Genomic DNA, 24,805 nt, shown 5'->3' with positions numbered 1-24,805 from the left:
AGCTATACTAGGCAGTCCAAAACTATTCAGATTGCTTCAAATATTTATGGTAATTTAATGGGATTGGCCAAATACAGTTACTGTGTGTAGCCGGCTTCTGTTCTTTAACGGTGACATTACTAATACTATCGCAATTTGCGTATGTTAGATGGGATGTGACTACACTTTTATACTCTTCATGTGCACTTAACCACGTGTGCGCCTTCAAAATTAATTGATGAACTAAATTGTGTCAAATAAAAACAATGCTTGAAAAAATCTTCAATTTATCCTAAAAATGCAAGAGCTGTCAGAGTCTTCAGAAAAGGGAACGTTATTTAGGGAAAAATAGTATTTCTAGCAAGCCACTTATTCCTATTAAAAAAGAAACAACTATTTTTATTAATGCTGATAAAGTCCTCCGCTTGGGTGGAAAAGAAGCTATCGAAGTATCTTTAATCTCCCTTAACATATGCATATCATTCATGCTGTAGAATTACTATAATAACCATCAGGAATGATAACTGTAGTACATTATAGCTGCACACAAAATAGGAAAAATTCCCTCCGCTCCTAAGCATAAACTGACATCTTTGGTGCAGTAGTACTTCTGTAGTAGTCTGCCATTCTGTGTTTGAGTAGCTATGTGTTTGAGAGTAGGACTTCAGGAAGTATAAGCAAATATAGCACTGAATTGCGTCACACCGTACAGGAGTTATTCAGCAAGTAAAATAAAGATACCATATCAGGGGCAAAGTCAGTTAATGCACTATCCTTTCTCCTCTGGAGACCCAAATCCAAATAATGAATTAAATCATAAATACAAAGAAAATGATGACTCATTTAAATTAATGGATGTCTGGTTAGATCACAGAAGCACAATGTCAAGACTGAAACACTGGCACAGTTGAGTGACATCTCTGTGTGTGTGGGTGTTAAACCAGCCTCACACTTTCATAACAACATTTAAGGTATTACAATATAACTTCTCATGTTAATTTATGAATCAAATCTGTACCCATTTAGGAACTTCCCAGTAATCACTACACTGGCAACCCTGGCCACTATAAACTTCACAGAGGCAGTGGAGATAGAATTTGGATATGCCTGCTCAGAAGGCACAAGCATATATATACCATTAAAGCTAAGGAAAGCTGTTAGCAGTACACACCCTATTCCAAATCAAAACAATGTTAAGAAAAAGTGTAGTTTGTAAAGTTAAGTATGGAAATTTGGAAATACCAGATCGACCTTTTCCTGAGCAACCTTATGTCTGGCATCTTGTGCATCCTACCTGTGCACTGAATGAGACAAGGGTCTTGTAAGAAAAACAACATGTGATCTATCATGTTAAAGAGTATACCATAATTCATACAGACGAGGCAGAATTAAGTTACAGGCATCTGTAAATCTGGGATGTTCTAACTTCTGAGTGCTTGAATTTACAACCTAATGATCTGCCTTCTGATAGCACTTTTTTAAATGTCATTTCCAAGGTGCTATAGTTCTTTTAAGGGAAAAGTAAATTCTGTTATGTACCATTATAACACCCCTCCCCCAAAAATCATGAATCACCAGCAGGGTTTGAACCCTACTCTCTACCACTTGAGCTACAGGACAAAATACATTAGCTGGCAACTGACACAAGGTTGTTATACCAGGCAGAGTAAAAATGGGCTACTGGGACCATCTGCTGGGGTGTGTGTGTGTATGCGAGTGCGTGCGTGTACACACAGCCTCACGAGAGCTTGAGGAGCTCCCGCCCATGTGCTGCCCCCAAACAGAGGGTTGGGACTATGACGCAATGTACCCCACCAGATGGGTGTGGTTAAGAGAGAGGATCCAGGCCCAGCTCTCCCCTCCACTGACTGCTATTGCTGATCTAGAAGCTCCCAGCTGTTCCCAATGGTGTGTGTACTGTTGCTTTGGTGACTTTTAACCATGCACATGTGCCATTATAATTTTTGCCAGCATGTCAAAATATTCTCAGGAACATGTGCGAGAGAATCCAAATGGCATTTTTTACCAGTTTATAATCCAACTGACCCTGAATGGAATTTCACAAGACAAAAAAAAGGCACTTCTCTAGCCACTGGGCTTTCTCCCTGTTGAATTTCAAAGATGTGCTACAAACATCCACAGTATTAGAGCTTCTTACAAAAAAGGCTGCAAGAATCTTTTATAATGGACAGCATTAGGCATCTAGCAATAGGGTTTCACCACCAGATCTCCCTATAATGAATTGATTCCTTCCATTAAGGGGCAGAGGTGCACATAGACACCAGCCATTATGAATTAAATTCACAGCATGGAAAATTATAATTTTCACCATCATCATCAATGGAAAATTGATATCCCACTCCCCACAGTATCAATAAAGCCTCTTTCTGAAAATATTCTCCTTTAAATATGTTTTTATGCATGTGAATCAATCATGATAATTTTCTTCAGAAGGGTCACATTTAGCTACACTGAAGTGAAATAATACAGAAGTTTAAATGTATTGCAAAACTAGTGTTCATGAAAACAACATCAATTATAAGGGATCTCAAACTTTTTCACAGTGTGGACCACATTTTAATAGAAAATGTCTTGCATGCACCTGTCTCTTTTTAAAAAAAACAACACCAATGACATAACAAACCCTGCTTTTAACAGCAAAAGAAATGGCTGAGATGGAAAGTATTTCATGTATGCGTAGTGTCTTTTGATACAATTTGGCACACAGAAATCAGGAGGAGGAGGAGAAGCCAGCAACAAATTACCAACAGAACTACAACAGCTAACCAGCTCATGTGCCATGAACACTGCTCATTATACTAATCATCATCTTCTCATTGTTACCATGTGTTCCACCATGTACTTGTTGTATCCACCTGTTATGTCTTATCATACACTCATACTATAAACTCATAGGGGCAAGGACTGTCTTATAGTTATGTGTTTGTACAGTGCCTAACACAGGGGTTCTCAAACTGGGGGTCAGGACCCCTCAGGGTGCAAGATTATCACATGGGGGGTTGCAAGCTGTCAGTGTCCACCCGAAATCCCGTTTTGCCTCCAGCATTTATAATGGTGTTAAATCTATTTTAAAGTAATTTATGGGGGGGGGGGGGGACGCACTCAGAGGCTTGCTATGTGAAAAGGTTCCCCAGAACAAAAGTTTGAGGATGACTGGCCTAACATAATGGTGACTCAATCCTCAAGAGGGCCACTATTACTTGAATTTCTGTAGCACTTAATCACCAGCGGTCCACAGACCACAGCTTGCAAACATTTGATTATTGCTAAAAACTACAATAAAAACCAGAAAGCCTATGTAAGTCACATAATGACCAATGATTCCTAAATTTGATATGTTTGTTTTTTATATTCTTTCACAAGGGTTAATCTTTATTTCATTACAAAATAGCAATTCAGTTAATTTTAACGAACAGATGGTCAACTGCTATCAAAGATTAGATAAACACCACATTTGTACTATCCATTAAGTCTATCATAAAACTGGAATTTAACTTATGAATCCATATTTGCCTTTAAAGTAACATAAAGTTGATGACTAGCTTGTATGTTAGTAAACTATTTTATTATAGCTAGTGAGCACACTTTTCTCTCTGAAGGTGATAGGAAGTTAATGCTCAGATGTTCCAACTGATTTCAGGCCCAGATTTCATATAAAGGGGCATACAAATAGACACACAGCTATTTTCAAATATTCCAACATACTGCGTGTTCGTGCTGCTTGCCTTTCCAAGTGCATGCTTTCTCTCTTTCTCTCTTCTATATTCACTTTACAGATGTCAATACACAAGAAAGCACAGACTACAAAAGAATTCAAGCTGTCAGAAAAAACTTTAAAAGAACCACATCACCAGTATAAGAGAGCTGAGTTCACTGTTCCTGGAATTTTCAGATCTGTTTCAAGTAAAAACACTGTGTCAGGTTTTCTGACAATCACTGCTGTTTTTATAAACTCTGTAGAACTCTTTTAAACACCTAAAATGAAATATTTGCAATCAGGCCAATTCTTTTTGGGCCCTAAAGTTCACTCTTAAATGTAATATTTCACGAGGGCTTTCATAAATATAAAAACTAGTGACTATGAAATACATTATTTTAGTTTGAAATATATTGTTTTCCTACTTAAACAGAAGTTTACAGTCCTCTTGACATCAATTTCTGTCATTTTGTCATGATAAACACTCAGGTATTAAATATCTTTCACATCAGGCATCCAGGCATGATTCCAATTAGTGCTGAATAGAAGACAAAATGTCAGCTTAATAAGCTTCAATTTGCAAAGTCTTTGAGCATTTGATGATATCAACACAATCATAGCTTGCACTGGCTTCTTCTTCACATCACCTTCCTTGTCACAAAAAAGTCTTTCACATCTATGTCAACTGCAGACATTAACAATGTCAGTCATTGGTCTGATTGAACTAAAAGATCCAAAAATGATTCCCCAGTATATCAAGGGAGAATTGTGATGTGCACAATATTTCTTCAAAGCTAATTTGCTGCCAACATGTATAGTAATTGGGGGGGGGAGTCCAATTTAAAGTCACACTGTGGAAAAAAGTTATTTTATATTTTCTTATGAACTCTACACCAAAAATGTTAAATCATTGTCGGTGTCTCTGACATTCTTTCAGCAGAAAGGAAACATTATTTATTAAGGAACCAACAGATGACAATCACTTCTTTAAGGGTGACTGGACCAAGATGCGGCTCTACAGTTTAGTTCATAGTGCAACTATTCATTATCTTATTTTAAGAGAATGCATTTATAATTCACTAATTATTGATAAAATGCTTTCCTAGATTAAAAAAAAAAAGATCTACTAAAGTACACGACAGCCAACTTGAACACATACACCTAACACAAAATGCTTCTCTGGCCTTACGGCACTGACGAAAGAGATATGGAATGTTCTTTGCAAGATATTCTCCTTTTGCAGAGCACAAGAGCCCCATCTTATAAGGTCAAGACTCTGATCATGGTGAAAGGGAAAAGCAGAAGACAGTGACTGAAACAAAGAGGGGATGAATCTGATGGAAAATTGGGGTAGCAAGGGAACGGTATGCATAGAAGCTGACCTTGGGTAGGAAAGGAAGATGGATAACTAATGAACGGGACATGTAAGGATGGGCAGGGATGTTCTGAGGCTAGGAGGATGCAGCTGAGTCAGCACCACCCATTAAAGGCGGCATTTGCTTGAGCAGGGGTACCAAAGAAGGGAGGTGGCTTTGGATACCTGTCCAGCTGACGTAGTGGCAGAGTTGCAAAACATGAGGCAGAAATTGGACCATTAGGGATTTGCTAAAAGGTGCAGGAGTGTGGTCAGTGGACAAGTAACTGTAAAGAGGATCAACAGTAAGTTACTGGGACTGACATCTGTGCCAGTAGCATCTTCTTCAGAAGCACATTGCACCGGTCACATCTTCTTTTCTTTAGCTTCTCCCAATGAGGTGAAAAGACAGTAGACTGGATGCTAGGTTTCCCCTTGGGCTGAAGCAGGATGCTGCCTGAACAGAGGATTCCTGGGGTTCCCACCATGGTGGAGGGTGCCATCAGCATTTCAGTTGTAATTTGTTGCTGGTTTTCCACTTGAAGCTTTCTCTATAATACTTTAATGTGGGATTGTGCAGAGCCTTATGCAAGGCCTCATATTTCCCAACTGACATATCTTCAGCCAAACTATGTCAGCTACAGGAGAAGGCAAGACTTTTCATTGGTTTTGTGGTTTCTCTCTCCCCCCATCATGAACCACATAAAAGAGAAATACAAATAACTGTACCTCTAAAATGTCTATTTACTACCTCATTGTAAAAGTGCCTATTGGACCCACCAGTGACATTGAGTAACAGGATTTAGATCATAAAGAGGTTCTATTTCTTACTTGAAATTAGGAAAATTAGCATTCACATGGATCCTATTTTCTTAAGACAGTGACATTGCCAGAACAAGTGATGCTGACATTCTAAACCATAGATTGTCATCATTTCTGTCTTGGTGTTTCACTCTTTCATTTGGTATTTAAAATACCTTTGATTTAGGGTACTGTCATACAAAGCCTTTAATTGGTAGATTATTGGTTCAAATTTGATTTATAGTAGCAGTGAGTGAACATTATTATATCTGGTGATCTAAGCAGGGTATGTTAAAATGCTTTCCAGGCTCAGTACAGTTTTTAGTAAACAAAAGAAAAAACAGTTCAAAGAAAAGTGCCATCACTGTAGCTGATACTAACAAGCCTCACACTTGGCAATCACAGTAGATAGTGCAGGACTTCAACATGAATCTTGGTCTGCACGCTCACATCTACAGACAAGTATCAGGGGGTAGCCATGTTAGTCTGTATCAACAAAAACAACAAGGAGTCCGGTGGCACCTTAAAGACTCACAGATTTATTTGGCCATAAGCTTTTGCATCTGAAGAAGTGAGGTTTTTTACCTACAAAAGCTTATGTTCAAATAAATCTGTGAGTCTTTAAGGTGCCACTGGACTCCTTGTTGTTTTTATCTACAGGCAGTCCCCCTCCAGGCATTCAGTGGAGCTGCTTGGAGACGTTTCCATTGCTGCTTCCCATACTGTTGTAGCTGTTCTCTGAATTAGGAAAGGATTTAAACATCTCTCTACCCAACACCTTCCATTAGTACTAAAGTTCACAATTTTAACAAAGAAAACAAGCTTCCATCCTGGTTATATTCACGGAAAAAGTACATTTTCCGAAGGAATACATTAAAAAAATTAACACAGAACTGCCAAACATTTCTGCTTAAGCACCCTTCCTTGCACAACAAAAAAGTGTTTACTAAACCAACAACCCTTATAATCCTTTGGAAACTTCCTATCATCAAACAAGCAGTATTTACAATATACAAAAATAACAGCTTCTAACATGGTCTTCATTATGTAAATAACACCCACAATGCAACATCAGGGCCCAATCCTGACAGCTGCTGAATTAATGGGAGCTGAGACTGTATGGCACCTCAAGACTGAGGCTCTAAAATTGCAATTTGACTGTTTCCTGTGCATTAGCTACTTGTGCTCTCAGATCTCATTCTCTGGAGTACACTTTGGACTACAAGCGTTCCTTTAACAAATTGACAGGTTACCATATGCCAGTAAAATTTACTTTATCACAATATTTTTGGCATTCCTACAATTAAAAAGCACTTAGAAACTGCAAAAGTGTAGCAGCATATCATAAACGTTGTAGTAATTATCAATTTTTTGTGATGAGTACTATACTTTACCACTGAGAAAAGATGCTGCACAATGGAACACAGTTTGAAGAGCAAAGTTATTTAATATTTATATAGCAGTGTAAGACAGCCTCCACCACAAACAGTTTATAATATATTATTATTTATCTGTATTACCACAGCACCTAGGAGCCATAGTCATGGACCAAACGTGCTAGATGGTGTACAAAAACCAAAAGGGCTTACAATCTAAGTATAAGACAACAAATACAGACAGACAGACAGATAGGGAAGTACAAGGAACAATGAGAGGCATGAAAGGCAGTAGTCTCAGCACACCAACTGCTGACCTGTTGTCATTTTTTGAAGGCAAAGAAGAGTTTTAAAGGATTTGTAGGATAATGAGTTAGAATGAAAGAAGCAAGTGACAACATGCCACCAATTTATATAGTTGTAACATTTTCCATATAATTCTTTGTTCTGTTCTTTGTACATCCTAACACAGTTTGTTGTTTTAGTTTTTTTTGATTGTACATTCAGAAGAAGTCTTCACTGAATTGTCCATAGTGATGCCCAGGTCTTTTTTCCCTGAGGTGACAGTTAACTTAGAACCTAACAAATTGTATCGGTAATTCACATCATCCCCTCTGATACATATTACTTTGCATTTGTCAGCACAAAAGAATGAAAATGACAGAATAGGAAGTGTAGAGAAGAGAGGATGAACATTATAACAACAGGAGATAATGTGATGATTATGTTGCATATGAAGTTTGACATTACTATTTTCATTTAGTTGGGGCTTTTTTTAATTTCAGGACACGAGAGGAATAAAGAGAGACAGCAGACAGCACTGTAAAAAAAGCTCAGCTTTGGAAAGGCGAGTGAAAGTAAAACTAAAGGATGGCTTTGAAGGAAGAAAAGGTGCATGGTACACCAGAAGAGGACAGTTACTCCAAGTGCAGGGGACAACATAACAAATTTATGAAGAGTCATTAGAACTGAGACATAAAAATCTTGTATACAAAAGCCACGCCTATTTGCATGCAGTAGAGATAATGAGAATAATTAGAATATGTAATGAAACTTTTTCCAGCTAATGGATAATATGGAGCTCATGTTTTAAAGCTGGAACCTAAACTAATAAGGTTTTATGCAAGAAATAATCACTTCTTCCCCACTGGATGTATTGGGTAGATAAAAGAACTACTCACATGTTGTACTTTGCCTACTACACTCTTTGCACTCCCTAATTCTCAAATGGAATTTTATATTCCATGTTAATAATTTAACTACACATAAATTTTTTTTAAAAAACAAATATTTTATAAAATATTATTATAAAATGACAATTATGGTCCAATAAAAACTGGCCAATTTACATCTTTAAGTTTACATGATATAAACTGGAAGTCGATTATTCTGTAAAGAACTCCAGCTCAGGATCAAGGTACATATCATGTGATGTACTAGTTTCTATGGCAACTACTTTCCTTTTTCTACATATTGTGGATACAGTACAAAGTATAGTGAATTCTTTAGTATGCCAGTTTAACATTTGTAATGAGCAAACACATTTTGCTGCTTTTCAAAATTATCTCTAGTAAAGTATAGTAATTATTTAAATTAATTTTGAATGCCCAGAAGTGTGCTAGGTGCTACACAGAAGAAGGTAAAACCACTGTTCCTTCCCTGAACATATCACAGTCTAAATTCAGACATGATGTAACAGGTAATGGTCATAAATAGACCAAAAATGGGGAAGGGGAAATGGAAGAACAAGCTGACAATCATAACACTACACAGACACTTATTAAGGCGCACACACATTCTGACGGTTCCATCAAATAAGGAGGGAAAGGATTGTTTGCAGCCTGTTGAACAGATTTTGGGAGAGCATCTAATAAATAGGTGGCAGCCTAGAAGAAGGTACAGAGACAAGAATGATAGAAAAGCAACTGATGTGACAAAACTGGTTTCATTTGAGGAGTAAAGAGGGGCAGCACACAGGAGACTAAGGCCCTGATCCTGCAATGAATTCCCCGTGGGCAGATCCCTAATCCTGAGCTAAGTTCCACTGGCCTCAATGGGGCTCCATGTTGCTGCAGCTCCCACACAGAGCTCATTGAAGGATTGGGGCCTAAATTTGAACTCTTCCTCTGTTCAACAGTAGAGGCTTATGGTTAGATCTTTTGTCTGTGTCAATAAGCTCCATCCAAACTTCAGCCCTCAGCCCATCAGGAGAAAACTTGTGTATGTCTTGGAACAAACACTGGTGAGTATCTAAATTAGCATTAACAATCTTGTTAGCCAAAACGTGGTAAATGGCAATCAGTTAACACGTGGTACCATGTAGCCCAAAACTTCAGTTTTAGACAAGGCCTAAAAGACAGCTATTGGTTGCTGAGCTCTAGCCCTGAGCCTCCATGCAACAGCCAAGGTAAGTGGAACAAACATATATATGAATTCAGACTGAGACTGCCACCTGCCTAATTGTCGGCAGGACAAGGCTGTACAGCACGGAACAAATCTTCTCATATCTAAGATGTTTTCTGTTTGTTAGAGGAGCATAGAGAATCTAGAAAAAGAGTCAATTATCTAAGTTACCTGCTCAAAACAGTTTTATAGCAGTGAGGCACTTTTTCACAGAGTCATAGAGTTTAAGGTGAGAATGGACCACCAGATCATCCAGTCTGAGTTCCTGCATGCCACAGGGCACCAACACCAGCACACCAAATCCAAAAGTGGAAATGAGATCAAAGTAAATGAGACTCACAAGAGACTAAGTTACTATGTACCACAGACAGAGAGCGAGACAGACCAACAAGCACCATTGATCAAAGCCTCTGCAATGCAGGGAAATGATTAAATGGGATATACCCATTTGTAGTCCACATTTTAATGTAGGGATTGTCTTGTGAACCAGATGTCTTCTAAGACATAACTGTGTGAACCACCTCCCATCAAATGGCCAATGGAAAAAAAATCCTTGTGCAAACTACAGTAATTATTTACATTACAAAGAAACAGATGAGGAAATATTGGATTATTTTTGCCTTCTTTTAATGAAATTTTGTAGGAGAAAGGAAACAGAAGGAACAGTCAGCACCTATCTGCAGACTAGCAGCAAGTGTTCCATGTACCAAAGTCTGAGAACCCTTGGTTTACAGCATGAGACTCTTTCACATCTTTTCTTTTTCATTTGAAGTATAAATCTGGTTCTTATACTTAACTCTCCAGTGCTATAGTAGTAATCCTTTATCAGTCTATTCATATATATGTTCATATAGTTTGTTTGTTTGTTTTTTACCTTTTCTCTAGCTGATAAAAGGCCTTCATAATATAATAATGTTATTTCAGGAAGGCTGCATACATTGGAAGAGACAATATTTTCAGAGGAGGGGTGTCCTTTATTTAAGTTATTATTATTTATACATCATCCTACACTTAAGCAGCATTTTATTAGACATAAAATAATCACATTGTCAGGCTCAAACAATGTACAGTGTAACTTGGGAAAAAAAATTAATGCAGAGCAACAGTTTCCGTGTGGGAGAGAGTTGAAAGATCATTTATTCGGAGTCCAGTGTAGGAAGAATTTAGAGGAGAAGTGGCTTAAAGGAAAGAAACAGAGAGAGAGCTCAGAAGACAAGAAGTGGGAGGCTGCCCCATATGTAGAAGGGCACCACAGAAGGCCTTGTAAATCTGCAAATGGCAAAATGGGACAAAGGGAGGAGTAAGGACAGGCACTGGGAAAAGTGCTGAAAGCCACAGAGGGAGTGGGAAGACATAGAAACCGAGATTTAGGCAGAGGTGAAATACCTTAGTCATTCTTCCTGCCCACCCTAGCCCATTTCTGCTTTTATGATGTCTTTCATATATGGCGTGTTTAGACTTGCACACCTACAGAACTAATCTGTTATTCTTTTTTCCTGACAACTGATGGGCTGGAGACTAACAAACCTCTAAATTATTGCTACATATATTTTATTGCAACTCAGTGTTCTGAATAATTTTAATATACTATTTTATTATATTTAAGTTAATATTACAGTGACAAATGGTGACGAATTGTGCTTCAGTGTTTAAATTATTCTTGACCCAGTTACAAATGGAAGAAAAAGGTGGACCTGCACATTATCACCTGGCAACAGAAAGTGGAAAAAGACTTCAATTTCCTCAGCTCCCTTCTTCACAACATGACAGTAAAGCAAAGCATTCAGTTTGAAGTTAAGTGTGGGGTCTTCCTTTTCTCCCTACCCAAAAGGTCAAAAAGCCAAGGAACAAGCATTAATATTATATAACTCTATACAGCACCTGGAATTCTGCAATGTTACAGATGGTAAGGGTATATATCATAAGTTGGGGAAAGAGGGACAATTTGATCAAAGAAGACTGTGCAGTTGGTATATCTATGGTAGCCTGGTTAGGACTGGATATTAAGATTCCCAACCTCATTATCCAATCTGGCCTACTCAGGCAGAAGATAGTGTAGAACATTTTCTTTTTTAGAAACAATTGGTTTCTATGAAATATGATTTATTATTTTCTACTATCAGAAGAGTTTTGTTTCTGAAAATCTCATTTTCTACCAAGAATTAATACAATGTGTTGTGAAAGAAAATATACACAGAGTATTTCTTTAAACGAACCATCATAAACCACATTTTGGAAAATGTACTTATGGTATCTGTAAGGAAATTCTGAATAATATCCAGAATCAAAGATAAAATTGAAATGCTAAACTAAAACCACAATTTTAAATATATATATATATATATATATATATATATATATATATATATATACACACACACACATATTATAATGTTTTCCCTTAAAAATATAGAACTTTGGATTTAAAAATTATATAATTTTAAAATCCAAAGTTCTATATTTTTAAGGGAAAACATTATTTTAACAACAACATTTTTTGCAGCTCACAGAAAATACAGGATTTAAAGAAAAAAACTAGAAGAACACAGTATGGCACACAAGCCTTTAGGCTCTTTTGACTTTTATTGACCCATATGTCATTTTACTCCTCCTCAAACATTACAACCGTAGCTGAAAAAAGCAAAGAAACCCTTCTGAAAAGATATTATTTGAATACTAAAATGGAATGTAAATGCCACATAAAAATGAAAGTAACTGACCAACAATATAAAACATGCTATCCCTTTAAATCAATATGCTTTACCTAATACCATGCTGAATTTATAATACAAGAACCAAAAGCTGTAATTTTCTTCTTAATTAGAATCTACAGACCCATCTAAAATCTTTACTGATTCTGGAGATAACACTTTTTATTGACCAGCGAAGTGTTAATATAGGTTCACATCTAAAATTCTCTCTCTATTTTGTACAATATCTTTCACCATAGCTGAAAGTCTGACTGAACTTGGACACCTTGGAAATGCAATAAAAATAGAACAAATTTTTTCAGTAATTTTGCAGAATACATTATTTTCCAGAGATCCATCAAATTGTCAGTTATTCATAATGTGGTAAAAGCATCTATTTAAAAAATAAGCTGCTTTACATAAGGAAAACTGGTACTTTTACACAACCCAGCAATCATGGAACAGCTAGATTCTCCAGACCAAAAGATTCAAGAGATTACCAATTTTTAGATATTCTGATTATTATTAAAACTAAACGAAATATCTAGCAGTTACACTCTTCATTTAGCTAAACAAAATGGCCTCTTCTGCTGTGTTGGAGCAGGTTCATAGTAATGCAGAGAAACTAAAGACAATACAATCTACAAATATGATTCTATTTTATGAAAAAGTCAGAGCCATATAATTTACTTATCCCTGTAGCATCTTAGTTTAAATTGTTTCATAAAGATGCTGTACATCAGTCCCATAATAGTCCAAAAACATGTATTTTGGGACCAAAAATGCAGTGCTGGAAAAATACAATAAATGGCAGTATTCAAAATTCCACCGAAGACACTGGGAAGTAATTTTAAATACATATTATCCCCACTGCAAAGTCAAATGTAAATTTTAAATACCTATGTATTTTATAGATGAAGGCTTTAACATTTATCAATTTAACATTTGATTTATTCACCAAACTAAATAAATGTATCTTTGAAAGTGGTAACAATTATCAGACAGATGTTAATTCTCCTTTTGATTAGAATCAGCTGCGCTAGTCAAGGCAAACATATTTTCTCTCTTTACTAATACTGCCATGACAGCAGCGCTCATACTGTAGAGATATTCAAAAGAGAAAGACTTTTAAAAGACTACTTTTTTTGCCATTACTATTTCAACTCTCCATTGTTTAACATATCACTTGTGATAGCATCGGCATTTCATTTTAAATAACAAGCTTTCCCAAACTCCATGATGCCAACCTTTGCCATGAGTGAGCCACAATCTAACTAAATAGGTCGGACAAACATATAGGACATCTAAAGATTCTTTCGGAATTTACTATTCAAGGGTTACATTTCCATCATGTCTACACACAACAGCGTAATGGTAATGAATTACTGTAGGTACGTTACACAATCCTGCATATTTATAAAACTGATTTTTATACTTAGTGATATGAACACACCCTGTATTCAAAGTAAGTACTGAACTTCATGGTATTCAGACAAATGTCACTGCTTGACAATATAGTGCTGGGATCCAACTGAGAGAATGATACGACTTTGAAGGGATACTCGCAAAGTAACTATATAGTTAAGTGCCAAAAGACTAGTTCCTTTAATTATTTAAGTTTTTTATTCATCATCAAAATACGTGGAAAAAAGGATAATGTTTAATTCTGCTGCAGTCTTCTGAATTTCCTGTTACTGAGCATGCCCACAGAGTCTCTCCCTGTTTTACATGGAAAACAATAATGGTACAAATGGAATAAATCATTATTGTTTTTGTAAGATATTTTCCCCTATAGACTGTTGTTTATCATATATATTTATATTTACTCAGTTGTAGATTCTATGGATAATGAATCTTTCAAATATAAAAAAAGAAATTAAGAATTAAATCCTTAATTTCATTTAGTTACAATATATAGTATAGGTGAGAAAGAAATACAAGCAATCCTAACAAAAGTTAAAATGAAAAGGACTTATTGCCAGGATCTTACATCATGTGGGGAAGAAGCTGATGCGCGGAGATCATATGATGGTTATACCTTCCATACAAAAAACGCCCATTTTGATATAAAATAATCAATTAATGATGAGTAATTCTAATGCAGATCAGTAAAGTAATAATTATTTTCCCTTTGTTCATTTAAATAAATGTTCTACTCTGAAATCATCCTGAATTTTTAAATGTTTTCACTGCAGGCCTTTTATAACATATACTCTTAGAAAAATACACCATACACACACACACCCATAAACACATCCTCACAAAATAAACAGAAAAACTCCCACATACATCCAATAAGATTTTTTGAACTGAAACTAATAAAGATCATTTTTCATGCTGACAGTGTACATTTCATCCATAAGTTTGAAGAGTCAAATGCTGCCACAGCTGAGGGTTATTCTGCCAAATGGCTTCCAACAGTGACCATAGAGATGAAGGATGGGAGGGGTGCGTATGTGTGTGTAGGAAAATAGCAAACCTGATGGGAAGCAAACCAAAATCCATATCATCTTATCACTGATTATCTGGCATATGCAATCAAACACACAATGCAAACATGGAACACAAAATTATTGAGAAATAAAGTCAGATCTTGAAAACAAGCAATTTGTGGGTTACCTGCAGAGATTTAAACAAAAAAGCATATGAATGAATTAGATATATTTCATAGGGATTTATCCAGGGAGGAGCAAAGGAGGGGTGAGTGTGGGGGTGGAGAGGAATAGATACTTTTTTCTTAAACAAATCCATCATGAAAGAAAATGAGACAAGATTATAAATAAGAGGCCGAGTTATAGCGCACCATGGGATTTTTAATCTGGCTACCTGTGGTTTTTGCAGTTAAAGCATTATTCAGCAGTGGGGGATGGGGATGGAAAAAAGAAAAAAAAATCACATTTATATGTCAGTTTTGCAAATGATCAAACAGCGTGCCTTATCAACAATGCTGGAAAACAGGAAACGCTTATTATTATATATATTTTTAATAAGTATACGGCTTTGCAAATGTTACTGATTATTACCTGTGCATCTCGTTTCCTGCATTCTTGAGTTTTATTCTCGTGCTCTGTCATGGCAGCGCGGAGCTGTTTTTCCAGTTTTTCAATTTCCCGTTCGTGATCTCGGACCAGGCAATCCTTCTCTGTGTTGTGCTGCTGGAATAGGTGCGTCTTCTCCTGTTCATGCTCCAGCTTCAGCTCTACTATCTGATTGGACAATGAGGAGTACAGTTCATCAATAGAACATCCTTGTCGTCATGACAACTCGTCTACAGCTTAATTTCCCCCCCTAATTTCATCAAGTTGGCAATTTTATTTTTACGTCATTATTACCTCACCTTTTTAAAACGACATTTGGCTTGAAAGAATTCCTCCAAATAATTTTAACATTCAAGACAACTAAGCACACCCAGTGCATCTTTAACCAATTCGTTGGTACAAATGAGGGAACGTTTAAAAAAAAATCATTGTCGCATTCTGTGTATGTTCCCAAAGTATCCTGCTGTTGCTAATCAGCAATGGTAAGGATTATAAATGGTTAATAATCAGTCTGCGATCCTCTTCATTTAAGTATATATACATACACACAAAAAGCAGCAATTAAATCTTTTAAAGATTTCTTTATGATTTCCAGAATCAAAGCTCTTACTTCAATAATCATCTGGGTTATTGTATATACCGTTGTCTTCTAAAAACAATTATAAAAAGGTAAAGCTCTATTATCTTGTTGTCAGCTTCGGTATACCAACATAAACAGATGTATGTGTTCCAGAAGGGGACCTGCTGTGCTGCAAGCTTGCGCCATGATTTCATAAAAAGCATTCTGTTCTCAGGATCCTTTCCCAGTCCACACCACACTGGATACTGTGACCTTGGCCAGTCTTAGCCTCTCCCTGCTAGACTGAATGGCAGCCCGAGACCAAGGGCCTGGTTGCCGCAGCTTTGATACTAATCCTCCCAGACTGTGCACAATGGCACCCTACCTGGCCTGCAAACTATAGCCAGCTAGGCTGCCTTTGAAGCAGGTGATGAATAGGGGACTGCAGGAAGCCAGCTTCCCTAGTGAACTCCAGGCCACACAGCTGCTAAGAACAGTCACTTGGATTTTTCTTCAGTTTTGGTGGATTTCAGGGAGGGGAAAAAATGCCGTTATCAAGAATATGTTGGGTTATTTTCAGCGTGAGAATTCTTCTTCAAAAAAGCTAACAGTAGGAGTCTGCTCAAAATCGATCTTGTTTGTGTAAGGAAAGCGCCCAGGCACCTGATCTTAAAGCTATAGCGTTCAGTTCTGAAAACATGCATTCTGCATCAACATTAGCTGTTTCGTGATTTTTGTTTTGTTTTATTTTTGTTCTGTTTCAAAACCATTCTTGCAAATTGCTGATCAGTGTATCATGAATTTAAAATTAAAATCTGTTTTCAACTATGGCACTCTCTGATATATCCTGAGGTGTGTTTCATTATCAGAAAAGGCACAAGCAAAAGAGATATTTTAATATTTTAAATGTGTCTGCATCTTTTAGTAAAAATAAAGACCTCATTAACCCATGGGTGCAATCCCAGAATGATATTATGTGTACTTAACTTGGAATCATTATACAAAATGCTTTAAGTCAGCCTTGTGTCAAAAGTTTGTGTACATGCTATTTTATTTTCCAACTCTGAATATCTGTGCCCTTAGTCTCTTTAAATGATAGAGTTGTTCTTACTTCCTAAAATTGATCACTATCTAGTGTTTGTCTGAATTTTAGAAAAATGAAGTTATTTTACATTTTAAAAGTTATGCAAATACATAAGTGACACCTGATGAGAAATTACACTTGCAAGAGAGACCTCTATATGTCTATTCACACATCTGTTTTCCTTTATTACTTCTAGATTTCTCAGTCAATTAATTTAGCTTTTTTAGTTTTGTTTTTTCCACTTCTCCCAGCGAGCCACAGGAATAGATGGCCACATCCCCATTTGTGATTGTATTGAAATGTCAATTATAATGAAGTCAGTTTTTCCCCCCAAAAACCACACATTTTTTGATTTACTATATTATGCCTGTAAGAGCCTTTAAAATCTTTTTTAGAAAGGATTGTCCCTCATATGTACAGTAGGGCTGTCTTGGAGCAATAATACAGTTTTAGATATAGAAACAATGTGGGTGTGAGGAGAGTCACATTTTATAAAAAGCAATTTTGTTGCCGAAAACTTCCAAGAGCAAACAACTCCCTGAAATTCTGATTTAAAAAAAAAAAAAGCTTAAAACTATAGGAAGTTTTCATATCTACCTAATACCCTTTAATAAATAATAATAATTATTGCATGCTTGCAAGGAAATAGAAGTTTCATTAGTAACTAAATGTACTTCCTTGTACTTTGTGTTTTGATTATGACTTATAATATGAATAATTAAACAGCTATTTTACTGCACAAGTGGATCCTCCTCCTTGATCACCCTGTTCTCCTAAACATATTAAGACTTTGGTTACACTACCAGTGCTACTCCATCCCTCCTCCCCTCTTATCTCTCTTTTTTTAATTTTGAAGTTTTTATTCATAAAAATGGAGATTTAATCTATTCCAGCAAGAAGAAGAACAAGAACAGCATGCTGTTTTTCAGCATTAACCCAACTCCCTCATCAAGATAAACTGCTTGAAAACTGTATTAATGCTTCATAAACCAGTATGGGGTTCCTACCACTATGTAGTTGATCTCAGTAGAAGGAGACTTTTATTTCTTCTTTCTAATATTGGGTCCTTTCCTTCGAGGCACTGAGCATATCCTATGAAGGGTACAGCACAGTCAAGTTCTTCAGAAGTTCTATGGGTGTTGAGGGGTCTCTGCACCTCAAAGGAAGTGTTCCACATTTCAGGGTATTCAACTCTGACTGCAATATAATGTCAGGTCGAAGCATGAACAATGATTAACTGGTAATGTCAACAGACTTCTTATTTTTACAAAATATTCTGACAATTGAGTAAAGGATACAGAGCTGATGGTGCCATGCACTGCAGATAAACAAGCAACAGAGAATGACACAAAAACTAAAGAAGAGGACATTACCTGAAGAAAGACTATGAGAAAAATCAGAGGCTAAGGGAGACATGTCAGAGATCACAAATATCTAGAGTTGATGGACTATAGGAATTGAGGGAACTGAGGTAAGTGCCCTGTCACTGCATTCACATTTAATTACACTACATACAATATTGCACAGATGCTTCCCTCTTTTCCCCCAAAATTATCATCACGCTACATTACTTGCTAGTAACTGGAGTTCTCTGAATAAATGGTCTCTACAGAGTAATTCTTAGTCTGTGACACACAGTTTTCGTTTAATAACTTCCATTTGTCAGCATGTTAAACACCGGACATGTGAAATCCTGGCCCCATTGTAGTCCGTGGCAAAACTCAAAATCACTACAACAGAGTGAGGATTTCACCCTATACTTGTTAATCTTTGTTCACTGGTTGAAATTTAACAATAGCTCCCTATCCCAACTTGCCAGAGAAGGGAAAGGGAGAAAAAAGGAAGCAATTCTTAAGTACCAGCCTATTACTAAAGATTAATCTAATAATTGTGACAAGTCATCCATCAATCAATGAAAAATTTATTGTTAACCCTAAAAATAGTACGTGACTATCTTAGGCAACAATGCAGGGCACTGAGAAACATTGCTACTTATCAGAGGTGGTCTAATACAGTGGATGAGAACTGTACTCATGACATTTGGGGATACTGTGGTACAGTCTCTTAAGAGGAGAGTTTGCCTAATAAAGGTAGTTTCTTGGCCTTTGTCTACACCTGGGACATTTTTGAAAAAACTCCCACAACTGCTAGAACTCACTCAAGTGAGCTGGTCTCAACAAGCTTAGAAGCTCTAGAGTAGACAGCCTGCTGGCTGCAGAGAATGTTTTCAGCATTATATACATTGGAAATTAGAAGTCATAGAGCTCCTACTGCCACTATCAATGATGGATGTTTAAAAAAAATATCTCTAGTGTAAGCAAGATCTTCCACAGGTTTTGCTTTGACGACTCAAACTGTACTCAGACTTTTCCCAGAAAAGTTAAGCTCATGAATAAGTGGGAACTGTAAAATGATTTTCAAAACCACAATGGGAGGGAATTGGAGTAAGTTATGTGTCTAAGTGCCTCTTTGAAAACCTACTGCTGTCACAATAAAGATTTCACATTGAAGTATGAAAATTCACTTAAATCAACAGTTCACAACTGAGGAAATAATAAAAATATTGTATATCATGATCTGTCTATATATAAAATAGGATTTTTCTAACTATTGTAAATATATTAACTTATTTATGAAAATATTGTGAGCTTGTCTCTCCCTAAAATAAAAATAGAAGTTAATGATATTTGGCACATCAGTAGAGTTTCCCATGAGGTTCTCAATAGGCGACAAACATAGGTAGCAGCTGTCAAGCTGAATTCTTCTGAGGTAAGTATAATTACCCCCATATTACTGAATATGTAAAGAGGCACACAGTCATACAGGTAGTCTGTGACAGAGCCAGACTCGGACATTAGTTGTGGTAGTGAAAACCCATATCTCTGAAACACAGGCCATTAATTTAGGTACCTAAATATGGATTTTCTTAAAATCTATTTTTTTAAATATATATGTGCTTCACTACACACATGAAGTGCAATAATATCTCAAAAGCTGTACACCCTTATGTTGTTTGTGTGCCTGTGTGTATGTGTACACACTCTCATTTATACAAAATATTCACAGAAACATGTACAGTCTGAGTGGGTAATATATGACGGTTTGGTGTGTTATAAAGATTTTATCAATAGACATTTCAGATGATTGCATTTCGTAGGGCTGGGGAATCCAACAGCAAGTTATACAGGTCATCCTAAACTAGTGACAACAAAGTCTTTACATCAAACTACATCATCGTGTAGTGTGCATGTAGCACATAGAAGCTCTGTAGTCAATCTCTCAAAAGTTTTAGAGACTTTTAAAATATTTTATTGGGGGTTTCTTTTTAATTCCTTAATTTGTAAATCAAGTTCCTTACTTACCATCACTCCAGTTGTACAGGGCTCCGAAGAGACCCATAAAAAGATTTAACAAAAGTATAACATTTCTGTTCTATAGCAAAAAATATATATTATTTAAATTCTAATATTTTCTGCCTTGTAGACTTAGAAACAAGTGCTGTGTGTTTCACTAAAAAGCTAGGAATTTCATCTTTCTAACGATACAAAGCTCCCATTTTTAATCCATCAAAATGCCAGATATTGGACTTTAAACCCATCACTGGTGGAGGACTGAATAATGCCCATCACGGACTCTCATTCAGTATAACTATTTTTGGTTGAGATATATATATATGTATTTGTGGAGGGGAGAATTCTTCATTTGTGGGGAAAACAGTTACATTTTTGTAGCAGATTAGTTTAAAGATAAACATAGAGTCTTTTAAAACTGCTCAAAGGTTAGGAATCAGGGTTGGCAATTTCCCAGGAAAAAGTAATTTCAGACAGGGCACTGGTAAATACTGGTTTAAACCCACTATAAACCAGGAAACTGGGAAAAATAAAATTATTATTAGGAGAGCCTAATGAAAATTACTGAGAAATATATAGCAATTCAATAATAGTTTTGCAGAATATCTAATATTTAAATAACATTGAAAACTGAAATGAGTTCTGACACGAATAACTTCCTTGACAAAATACCAAACCGCAAGATATACAGACATTCCAATGTTCAGTATTATATTACATATATTAGAATTACCCCTATTGCAGTTTCACTTTTTGGAACCCCAAATTAATCTCCAAATCTACTGCCTTATGTAACCACAATTTGAACTAAACCAAACCTACATGTAATGTGGTGTACATTAATTAAACAATTTTTAACATAGAAAAAGCCTCAAACTGGGATTAACCATGATTTTACTTAGTAAAAGCCACCTCTGGTAAATACCATGCCATCCTTGTATGGAATGTTAGGAATAAGGAGGAGAGATGAACTTAGTGTGCAGAAGGCAAATGAGGCAGTAAAAAAAATGCATGATTATAGAACCATATGATAAATAAATATCAGTTGGTTCTGGAATATATTACACAGCAGCCCTGCCATGACCACATATATACATCATGTATAACACAAACATACAGTTGTTACACATTTCATCTGACATTTTACTGCAGTGCCCAGCTGTCTAATCAACATTACCCAGTTTTCCTGTATTTTCCCCTATGAAGTACAGGAAATAATCATGCTTCCACTGCTAGGAAGAGGTATTCTCTAAAAAATATCAGCTGTTCTGTATAGGTGCACTTCAGATTAACTGAACTGCACTACACTATCACATACAGTCTGTATGGATATGTACATGAGCTGTCATGAAGGCCATCAGTTGCCCACCGCACAGAACAGAACCATTTGCCCCTCATTTCACATTTAGGCTGCTGAAGCCACCTAAAGAGACACAATGTTGTTGCAGCCATGCTGGTCCCAGGATATTAGAGACACAAGATGAGTGAGGTAATAAAGGTTTTCCTCATTTGTTACACCATAGGTAAACACCTGAAGGAATTGGAAATTACTGTATTACATAATAATGGATTCCAATTAAATACCCACAACTCATGTAAAGCACATGTTAATCAATGTTACTGCATAAAATATAATTTAGTCCATAAAACAGTTCAGTCCAAATACTGGAACAACATAAATAGGCGTAGTCAGACCTGTTCACAATGATGACTTAGTGGAAAAATGGTGTTGCCAGTCTTAGCACAGGATCAATGCCTCCTGGAACATAGGAGTACAAGTCTCAGGGATCTGCTAAGACATGGTCCACCAATCTCAGTTTGCAAAGCATTAGCTTGCATGTTTCTCAATGGATAAAGAATATCCATTTGTAATAGGAAGGGTTCGTGGTGCTTTATGTTTAGCATTGTATGTTAATGCACTCAGAAACCAACCATAAACAGCATCAATGAAAATCACTGTATAAGAGCTAGGTATAATACATTATTATTAATAATAGAGAGAGAAGGGAAAAATTATAACTAGAAAGTATAAAACACTTTCAGGATTTAACTAAAATAGCTTTTCTATCCATAAAAAGTCATGATATTATAGCTAATTCAGCCCCTTCCGGGTTTATAGTGAAGTCCCAGATAGATACATTAGTGGGCAGTTGATGCAGTCATAGGCATATGATACATCTATTTGGCATTTGCTTTCCCATCACATTATTTTTACATGCACATTCACACACCCACATAATATAGTTTAAATTATGTATATTACAAACAAAAACTACATTAGAAGAACATTATTAAGGTCAAAGTCAAGCCCTCAAAAGTTAGGAAATGTCTGACTTAAGGTTGCCTGTGCAAATTTAATTAGCATCCCCCTTGAACATATGCATGATGATACAGTCTTTAATTACATGGTCAGAGATTATTTTTCCATAGGACTCCTGCCTCATTCAATGCACAAGTGAGATCCATTCTGGGAATGAATGAGGATTGTGTAGTAAAGGAGACCTGCTCATGTGTTGCAGAAGTTGGAAGACATGCAGTGATGGAGGCATGGGATTGTAGGTAGAGAAAGGATGGTCTCATGGTGAAGAAAACTGAATGCTACCCTAGGAATTGGACTTTATCCCTGCCTCTTGCAAAGTTCCTGTGTGACATTAAGCAAGTTACTCAAACCATACTTTTCACAGGTGGTCACTTAATAGCGTGTTCGTCATTTTCTGGGTGCCCAACCTTAGACCGTAGGGCCTGACTGCCAGAAGTGCTGAATACTCACAGCCAGGGGTGCCAGAATAGTGAGGGCCAGGGGGCCATGGCCCTCCCACTTTTTGAAAGTGGATGGGCCTACCTCGTCCACTTCTTGTAAGGCACTCATTGTCCCTGCTCCTCCTCTTCCCCTGAGGCTCCATTCTTGGGCAGGTTGGCAGCTGGAGCCCAGCTGGGGAGCCCAGGCAGCATGGGGTGTCATGCTGTAGACCCTCCACCTGCTCGGGGTTGGGGAGACCGAGAGCAGCCCCCAGCCCATGTCCCTACTCCTCCTGGCCCCATCGCCCTGGGCAGATGGAGTATCTGTGGCTCCTCACAGCTGTCTGGCTGCGCAGCTCTTACCATGCCCAGGCTGTGGCTCTGAGGCCTCATCCCCCAGCTGGAGCCCGGTCAGGGTAAGAGCCGCACAGGCAGCTGTGAGGAGCTGCGGACCCCCCACCTGCCCTGGATGAAGGGCTTAAAGGGTGAGGACACAGGCTGAGGCTGCTCTCAGTCCCCCTCACCCAAGGCAGGTGGAGGGTGGGCGGTTCCCAGCCCACTCCAGCTTCTGGGTTGGCCGGAGCCAGGAAGATGGGGTGGGGCCACGGAGGGGCTGGGGGCCGTTGGCCCCCTTACTTTTGGGCAGGCTCCTCTGCTCCTCTCGCAGCTGCAACTAAAGTAATCGGGAGCTATTCTTGAATATCTGAGTGTTATATAATGTGAAGTACTCTGAAAAATCTGGTCCTAGTCATCTCAAACTGTACTCCCAAAATTAGTAGAAACATTTGACTGTAATCTCTTGTAACTTCATCAAATTGACAGGCCTGTTGTGAAGCATTCAGATACTGTAGTGACAAGTACCATACAAAAGCTTATGAGGAAATTAAAAATTCAATCTTCAGAGTAGGCTGTTAATAACTTGTAGTAAATAAGGCCTAAGGTCATACATTGAACAGTCAGGAGAAAACAAAATATTGAAAAGCTGCTCATTAAATTGGCACTGTCCATCCTGTGCACTGAATGAGGCAGGGTTCCTGTGGAAAAAATAGTATATGACCATGTAATTATAGACTTAATGCATATGCACTGACACTTCTTTTAAACTCCTTTTTACTAACTAATTCAGCACTTCTCCACATCCCTTTCTCTAGTTTATCTAACTTATGCAAGTTAATGTCAGGCCTTTCAGTGAGAGAATGCACCTCATTTATTTAAACTCAAATCTACTCCTTTGACTTTCTGCACATTTTAAAGTAAGGAATGTTCATGGGCTGGCAGAATTCTTTTACAGATGTCATCTTGAACATGCTACTTGGGTACACGTGTGCACGCACACACACACAATTATATAGCAAAGCTTTCAACAAGATGTCCTGTTTCTTTCCTGTTTGACTAAATGGAACAGAAAGACAAATCTAATTATTCCTTCAAAAGTTCTATAGATGTCTGAAACCAACAATAGAAGTAGCATGAAAGGATTTCCTGAAATATGAAGAGATTCTTTAACAATCAGGTAATACTTTTTCTTGCTTTCTACTTTACTACATAAGTGTGAAACTCTTACCATTATAGAATGGTTCCAGATCAGTTAAAAAAAAAAAAAAGGACGAATACTGTTCAAACTAACCATGCAGAGGATGTCCATAAATGTGCAAATGACTCCATTTCACCATGGCAACAGTTCTCAAAACTTTTTCACAGTATGCTCCACATT

The 24,805-nt window shown here is 37.1% G+C and overlaps 1 protein-coding gene across 2 annotated transcripts in view; it reads right to left on the bottom strand.

The window, feature by feature from the left end:
- CEP112 (centrosomal protein 112) overlaps positions 1–24,805 on the bottom strand; it is a 278,377-nt gene that overhangs the window by 109,790 nt on the left and 143,782 nt on the right. For both annotated transcript variants that reach the window (XM_030534468.1, XM_030534469.1), the window contains exon 20: positions 15,345–15,527. In XM_030534468.1, the coding sequence (XP_030390328.1) occupies positions 15,345–15,527 (183 nt within the window). The remainder of the gene's footprint in view (positions 1–15,344; positions 15,528–24,805) is intronic.

This window comes from Gopherus evgoodei, chromosome 15 (assembly GCF_007399415.2).
Source record: "Gopherus evgoodei ecotype Sinaloan lineage chromosome 15, rGopEvg1_v1.p, whole genome shotgun sequence".
Lineage (NCBI taxonomy): Eukaryota > Metazoa > Chordata > Testudines > Testudinidae > Gopherus > Gopherus evgoodei.
This window is presented reverse-complemented; position numbering and strand designations above follow the sequence as displayed.